Raw genomic sequence first — 8,582 nt, 5'->3', positions numbered from 1 at the left:
CTATGTATATTTGTTGAAAAGCAAAGACGAAGCTATAGATAAATTTAAAATCTATAAGGAAGAAGTTGAGACACAACAAACTGAGAAAATCAAAACGATACGAAGTGATCGTGGAGGTGAATATGTTGAACCGTTTGGGGAATTCTGTTCACAACATGGTATAATCCATGAGGTCACTGCACCATACTCCCCTCAGTCAAATGGTGTGGCTGAAAGGAAGAATCGCACTCTGAAAGAGATGATGAATGCGATGTTGTTAAGCTCTGGGCTCCCACAATCGATGTGGGGAGAAGCCATCTTAAGCGCAAATAATATTTTAAATATTACAATGCGCAAGAATAAGGATGTAAGTCCTTATGAAATGTGGAAGAAAAAGAAACCAAGTTACCAACACCTGAAAGTGTGGGGGTGCCTTGCAAAGGTACTGATCCCTACACCGAAGAAGGTGAAGATAGGTCCTAAGACTGTGAATTGTGTCTTCATCGGATATCCTCCACACAGCACTGCATATCGGTTTCTTGTTCATGAATCCAAGATTCCTGATATTCAAAAGAATACCATTATGGAATCAAGAAATGCCTCATTTTTTGAGACGATGTTTCCCTGTAATCCAGGAAACCAACAACCTACGACGTCTAAACGATCTCATGAGTCTGTAGATGACGATAATGAGAGTGACGAAAGTGAAGACGAAAATGTGGGGGTAGTGAGAAGGAGCAAAAGACAACGAACGGAGAAATCCTATGGGTCTGATTTTATGACCTATTTGCTCGAAGAAGGTGACCCAAAAACTTATAAGGAGGCGGTTACCTCACCTGATGGACCTATGTGGAAAGAGGCCATCAAGAATGAAGTTGATTCAATTATGCAAAATCATACTTGGGAATTAGTGGACTTGCCAACTGGTTGCAAACCATTAGGTAGCAAGTGGGTTTTCAAGAAGAAGTTGAAAACTGATGGCACTATTGATAAGTATAAGGCCAGACTTGTAATTAAAGGATACAAGCAACAAAAATGCCTTGATTACTTTGATACATATTCTCCTGTAACGAGAATAACGTCCATAAGGATGATGTTTGCTATTGCTGCAATGCGTAATCTAACTGTACATCAAATGGATGTGAAAACAGCTTTCCTAAATGGAGACATAGATGAAGAAATCTATATGGAACAACCTGAAGGGTTTGTTGTCCCAGGACAAGAAAGGAAAGTGTGTAGATTGGTGAAATCATTGTATGGTTTGAAACAAGCGCCTATGAAATGGCATGAAAAATTTGATGAGATCGTGCTGGCCAATGGTTTCAAAATCAATGAATGTGATAGTTGTGCCTATTACAAGGATAACGAGAACAGCTATGTCAAGGAGAATGACAATGGCTATGTCATGATGACACTATATGTAGATGATCTACTTATTGCTGGAAGCAATGATAAAGTTATCAAATCTACAAAGGACATGTTGAAATCAAGGTTCGACATGAAAGATATGGGACTAGCAAATGTAATTCTGGGAATTCAAATTTCTAGAACATCAGAGGGTCTCGCATTAAGTCAACCACATTATGTTGACAAGATCCTTGAGAAGTTTCTTAAGGATGACTTTGAGAAAGCTAGGACACCTGTAGATATGACTTTGCACCTATCCAAGAACAAAGGTGTAGCTGTTTCCCAATTGGAATACTCGAGGATAATTGGTAGTCTGATGTACCTCATGAGTTGTACAAGACCAGACATTGCATACTCAATTAGCAAGTTGAGTAGGTTTACGAGTAATCCGGGAGCTGATCACTGGAAAGCGATTATAAGGGTACTAAGGTACTTGAGGGGAACTCGAGACTATGGACTGCACTATGGCAGATACCCAGCAGTATTAGAAGGATATACTGACGCAAATTGGATATCTAGCAAGAAAGCACTTAAGTCTACGAGTGGCTATGTGTTTACATTAGCTGGAGCGGCAATATCATGGAAATCCTCAAAACAAACGGTGATAACTCATTCCACGATGGAAGCTGAGTTTGTGGCACTAGATAAATGCGCCGAAGAGGCTGAATATCTACGTCAGTTTCTGGAGGATATTCCAAGATGGCCAAAGCCTGTAACTGCAATAGGGATTCACTGTGATAGTCAATCCGCTATTGGCAGAGCACAGAGCACGATGTATAATGGAAAGTCTCGTCATATACGACGACGACACAGTTCCATTAGACAATTGATCTCAACCGGAATTATCACTATTGACTATATACCGTCAAAGGATAATATCGCGGATCCACTAACCAAAGGGTTATCAAGAGAAGTGGTTGAGAAATCATCGAGAGGGATGGGCCTTAAGCCTATTGCTTAACGGCATCATGGTGGACACCCAACCATTGCTGACTGGAGATCCCAAGAACTTGGTTCAATGGGACAACTAAATCATGATGACCAAATCACTGTGGGGGTAACCCCTGGCCTGTTCCTATGATGAGGAAACAGTGAGACCCGTAAGGTACGAGGTTAAGCTTTGAGCCTTTAATGATCTTTGATGAATACGTGGAGCTCAGGAGTGAACGCATGGAATTCAGTTGAGTAAACGCGGGTTACTCTATAAGATAAAGATCACCTATGTGGGAGAGAAGTGGGGCCGCTTCAAAGGAGAATTGCGAGGCACAATTCTTTAGAAACTTCTGCAGAACCAGGACGATGTTCCATGGCCAAAATGGACATACTCATGAGAGCTGAACGAGTCAGAAACGATATAGTGATAAGTATATCATCGTTTACATAAACGGTCGAACAGTTCAAGGACAAGCACGTCTACTGTCTACCAGTAAAGTCGGTATGCTTACTCGAGCGAAGGTTCAAGGAGCATTCTCTACCTATCGTATGTTATATCTGATCGAAGAAACTATCACCAAGTCAAACTCCGTGTCTGTCTGTCTGTCTGTCTGGTGTGTGCTACTAAGATTACCAATCTCACCCATGTGGGGGATTGTTGGAAAATATGGGTATAAGTCCCATATTGGTAAGTCATATTTTTGAGCATTATGACTAAAAGATGTGTGAGATATGATGATATTCTCTTAATAATGGAAATTATTATTTTCCATTAGAATTTGGCTCAAATATTATGGCATAAATTAATTTGATTTTGTTTCAGATTAATTGATATGGTGTATGTCTTGATATATTCAATCTGATTCTGTTTCAGATTATTTATGGAAAAGAGTAGCGCACAAGTCTATCTACACCTATATAAACACCTCTAAGGCGTTAGGGTTAGACACACCAAAAACATATTCGTCTCTAAACACAAATCTCTCTCTCTCGGTGATAGTTTCGTGCCCGTTCAAGCTCGCTGAAGGTGCTCGTTATCCGTAACGCCGCCGCTACCTCGTTTTATCCTGGGAGGCTATCGACTCGCACATACGGTGAGAGGCGAAATAGCTTTAAGGAGACAGTTTCAACTGGACTCGAGGATCTCTCTTCTGTTTATATCTTTTCTTCCTCCGTTTGATTTCGTTTACTCACGCACACACTTGTTTGATTATTTGTATTAATCGCAGATTGTTTTCACAACAGTAACTAGTGAAACTGACAGTCCAGTTTAATGGTGACACAACCTAGCACATTAAAGTTACTACATTGGACACACAAAAGATTTCTCATTGCTAATGATAGAGCTTCAAAGTTCATATAACCAGTTTCTATTCTAGCTGCAATACGCTTGTGTTTGGTCGGGGAGAAGGGAATGGAAGGAGTAAAATTAATGTAAAACGAGAGGGTTTAAAAACATAATGAATGAGTAAAAATTTGTTACTATAGGAATTGTGAAGAATACATGTTTGAGAAGAAATGAAACATTCCTTCTTAAAATGGTTTAGGCATAGAATGGAGGAATTGTTGAAAAAGGTGAATAATGGTTCAAATTTGATTTTATTCCTTCCATTTGCATTTATCTCAACCAAACACAACAGTAAAGGTCGACAACTGGATTAGGATGTTTCATTTTCTAAAACAGTGAGCAATTTTTTTATTACAGTCATTGATAAGCTGTGATCACTATTACATAACAAAGAATTTAGCTCCACCAATATAAGCAAAAACATGAATAACGGCAAACATTGAGGAGTCAGTTATCCGCATTCTGTAAATAGTTAGTTCTCACATACAAAACAAATATGATCAACTGCTACACTATTACATGTTAACTAACTATTGATCTGAATCAGCTTGAAAGGATAACATATCTTCTACGAATACTTCTACCAATATAGCAAAGTTACCAATAGGATCATGTACAGGCAATGACTCGGACGATACATTACAATATAGTACAACTCTTCTACATATCATAACATTTTCAATGAGGCCAAGCAGCACATTTTCAGAATAAAAAGATGCAGCAGTCGGCTATTAACTATTCAAGGTAGTGCTAGGCGGGGATATAAGATTCCACATATGTTGTTATCGGATGGATGAATATTCTCCGATGTAATTTCTTGCTTGGTTTGCAGAAATTGATGCCTTTCAGAATATAAGATGCAGCAGTCTGGCAAGAAAGTTCATACATGCGTACACACACAAGCGACATAGGGCTTAAATTAACCAAACACTAAAGCTTCACAGGTAGAAATCAGAACACAGAACAAAATGCAACACCATATTTCATCAAATTAAGTAAAAATATAATAAATGGGTAGAGATATCTCCTATTACAAAAGAACACCTAACACAGTCTATAAATTCCTATTTTCAAACTTTTATTTACTTAGATAAAATTAAATATGATGAGCTGCAACATCTTCTATCCTCTTGTCGTTGGGTACTCGCAGGTGCCCATCTCTGCAGAAAACAAACAAATGGCTCTTGTTAATCGTAATGAACAGATAAAACAAATTTGCATAATTTAAAATATTGATTTTGCAGACACAAACTTACTAGGAGGTTGAGTAACCACATAGGCAGCTCCACCAAAATTACAAGTTCCGCTGGCACGAGACATCTTCTGATAATAACTGTTGAACGCGTACGAAGCATGGGCCTCCAGAGTATCCGGGTCAAAACATGTTTCGCCTGATTGGATCGGGCCACAATCAGCCCCACCTTCTCCACAAGCATAATCCAGCCCACTTTGAAGTTTCTCCTGCCCTGCCTGCGCATTAGCTACACACCAAGTGTGTCCGTTTGTGCTTGGACTTATATCTCCTCCATCATTCACTGGCGGTGATGCTACTGGCACTTGTGCTTTGCTTCCATTTGCGGGATTTGATGTTGTACTATTCAATGCATCTAATGACAATGGAATGTCGTAAACTTTCTGTGTGTTCGGATAGAAAAGGCCATAATTCCTTTCAGAAACAGGTCCCGTTTTCTGATTTTCGTTAAACAATGCAAATAAAAAGACGCTGAGCTTATCGTTAGGCCTCAAGGGAGTACCGCCACCAGTGAGTACTCTTCTAACCAGGTTCCCATTATACGCTGCTGCATTGTCCGCTCCAGCACCAAATTCCTTGTCACCGCCTGCAGAAGGCCAGCCAGTCTCGGAAACAACAACTTTGATGTCACTAAATTTTAAGGCATCGAGAGCTGCATAAACAGCGTCAAGCTGGGCTTCAAAAAGGCTCTTGTAAACATTGCCATTGGCAGAGTCTTTTACGCCTTCATTGGGACGAAGCAAAGCATAATCTAAAGAGATAGTGTCAGTATTGGCCTCATAAGCAAAAAAAGGGTAGGAATTAACCATGAGATATGACCCTGTTTGTTGCAGAAAACTGAGCATAGGCTTGATAACAGACTCAACCAAGTCAGACTTAAATGCTCCAGATGATGGCGGGTAAGAACTCTGAAGAGCACTAAGAGCAAGAGGGGAGGAGACCTTAATGTCAGAAGTAAAATTGAGTTTCTGAAGAGAAGCATACATATTTTTCATCGCGGGCACGAGGTAAGGAGTGCTCTGAGGGTCTACAAATACTTCATTCCCCACAGCAATAGCCTCGATCATGGTTTTCGGGTGAAAAGGAACTATATTTGACTTGAGCCATGCATCCGTGGATGATTGATCATTAGCAGCTGACGAGAGTAGTCCATTAGGCATTGCCACCGTAACACTAATGCCCGAATTAGCCAGAGCCGACAGAACAGAGGAATCAGCATCAAATATTTTAACACGGGTGATTCCATTGGATTTGAGCAGCTCTACAACTTTAGAAGGGTCCGGAAGGTTATCAGCAACTCTACCGTAATTCACACCGATAGAGCCATAATCATCAATGGAATAGACAGTTTGTAACAAGAATAAACAGATCAGACAGAGTTTAAGCATTGACATTGGTTCTGTTAAGTAAATTGCAGTGGTTAAAATGGTTATTCAAGAAAGAAAGTGAATGAATAGGTTATCAAGTGAGGTAGAAAAGAATGTTTTATATAGGGAGAAATGGAGCGGGAGACGTGAGAAGTGGAGGGAGTGGTAGAAGGTGGTTATCAATATATAGAAACAGATTATGTGGTTTCATGGGAAGCAAGGCGTGGACTCTTTCTTCTTTGTTTTGTTTTTTTCTTTTTTATACCCAACAATTATATTATGTTTTTATATTTTCACCATTAATAATCTACACCCTCGTCCTCTTCTTCTTTGTTTCCGTATCCAATATAATTTCGTCAAATAATAAATTTATTCAATGCAAATATAATAAGAACTGTATAGTTTTTAATCTTGATAAAAGGAAAATAATTTAGTTTTCGAGGTTACTCCTTTATCAGGATTTAAATGTATGATTATAAATAGATGGATAAAAATGCACATTAATAAAAGAGAAATTATTAAAAATACTACTTTTTCTAAGTTTTTTTTTATAATTTTACGATATTTTTAAAAGAATTACAAAAATACGATTTGCAACCAAAGGCAACTAAAAATGCAATTTAACTGAAAAAATGATTTTTTTGTTACAATTGAGGTTGCATCGGGTTGGATTGGAGGTGCATCTGATAGATGTGGTTGCAAAACCGTATTTTTGTAAAAAAAATTGTAAAATCTTATTTTTACAAATTAAAATTAAAAAAAAAATAGTGTTTTGTAAAAAAAAAATTAAAAAAACATATTTTTGAAAAAACCTGTGCTTGTATTTCAAAATTCTAATAAAGTGAGTTTTATGAGAATGATAGTGTATTTCGTCGACAAAAACACACATGTAGTTATGGGTATTTTCAACTACCCTAATAAATTAAAACAATGAGAAAAGAAAAGTTTTTATAATTCACATGTATATATATTGCAATATAATTCAACAAAAACTGCCAAAAAATAAGAGGTGGGAAAAGAGCTAAAAAGTCGTGCAGTTAAGTGAGGTAGAGGCGCAACAAGTCTTGAATGATGGTAGTTGCAAATTTATCTCATACCAAGATTACTCAAAAACTTTATTTATTTATTTTATAAATGCCGGGGTGATTTTAGCAATATTTCCAACGTCCAGAACAAGAACTTTTTTTTATTAATGAATTTGGAGTTTAATCAATGGAGTTGCTACATGTTGGTTGAGTTGCGTGTGGACGAAAGTTGGAAAAATTGTAAGTTAAGTTTCTTCTTAGGGTCTCAACTATATGAAGCAGTTAATAAGATGTGTGTACCAAATAAATAGCAACAGCCAACAAGAGGATTAAGGCGTAGGTGGCCTATATGAATTTTGATTAGGAACGACTTGTTCAAATGTTTAATGATTATTACATAATTCAACACTTGTTAGATATACAGATGTAGTTGGGGCTTGTTCTCGGAATTATCTGCTTGGTTGGGTTCATATTTCATCTTACTGTTTGCATTGTGTAAGTATGACTGCTCCATCAATTTCTTAACGGTTATTGATTACAACTTTTAACCACTCCCACTCAAAAGGTAATTAGGCTTGCCGGCAATTCACTAATACCATTTCCTGTATTACCCAAAATTGTGAATGCCTGTCTTTTGCCGGCAAAACTCATCTTCTAACTAATTCTTGGGCATAAGTTTAACTTGTTGTGATTTGAGACACATATGTATGCACACGTTATTCATATTATTATTAAAAAAATTAATAATTCCATGATTCCGGAACTGGGTATAATTTAAGCTAAAAAATTTATCATCTTAATCTCATTTCATTATTAAACGGAAGAATATATGAAATATCATTTTATTATTAAGAATTATTGTATATTTTATTTGAGAGTCAACCAAATAATTGAATTATCAACTATTCCCTGAATACACTACGAAAAGAAGTGGATCAGAAACATGTCATTATCGATCATATATATCGACTGCTGGATTTATTAGAAGAAAGGTCCTAGATTTCACACCGATTTGATACCCTGCATGCATTATCTGGATGTATGTGTATGTACTACTTTATAAATGTGTGCGCAATTTTGTCTCTTACTTATCAGCAACCACGCTGCATTCTCAACCAAACAACACACGTAATGGTAATGTCGACACACGGTCTTTTTTTTTTGTCGAAGATCAGATTTTATTAATAATTTAAAATATACTCAATAAGGACAAAAACTCAACTAATGATATAATCTGGTGAAAAAAATAAATAAACGAACTAAATAATTAG

At 37.2% G+C, this 8,582-nt stretch overlaps 1 protein-coding gene across 1 annotated transcript; it reads right to left on the bottom strand.

Annotated features, from left to right (window-relative positions):
• Window positions 1-4,581: 4,581 nt before the first annotated feature.
• On the bottom strand, window positions 4,582-6,446 carry LOC141721330 (glucan endo-1,3-beta-glucosidase 12). The gene is made up of 2 exons (XM_074524227.1): window positions 4,924-6,446; window positions 4,582-4,827 (listed from the first exon to the last, which is right to left on the bottom strand). Exons 1-2 carry the CDS (start codon window positions 6,311-6,313, stop codon window positions 4,790-4,792), a joined length of 1,428 nt encoding a protein of 475 aa, XP_074380328.1. The 5' UTR covers window positions 6,314-6,446; the 3' UTR covers window positions 4,582-4,789.
• Between the last annotated feature and the right edge of the window lie 2,136 nt (window positions 6,447-8,582).

The sequence above is a fragment of the Apium graveolens genome, chromosome 4, assembly GCF_009905375.1.
Source record: "Apium graveolens cultivar Ventura chromosome 4, ASM990537v1, whole genome shotgun sequence".
NCBI classification, from domain to species: domain Eukaryota; kingdom Viridiplantae; phylum Streptophyta; class Magnoliopsida; order Apiales; family Apiaceae; genus Apium; species Apium graveolens.
This window is presented reverse-complemented; position numbering and strand designations above follow the sequence as displayed.

Coding starts and splice junctions, on each gene's coding strand:
- LOC141721330 (XM_074524227.1), bottom strand. CDS start 6,313: ATGTCAATGCTTAAACTCTGTCTGATCTGTTTATTCTTGTTACAAACT. Junction 4,828..4,923: donor TGTGGTTACTCAACCTCCTA/GTAAGTTTGTGT, acceptor TGTTTTCTGCAG/AGATGGGCACCTGCGAGTAC.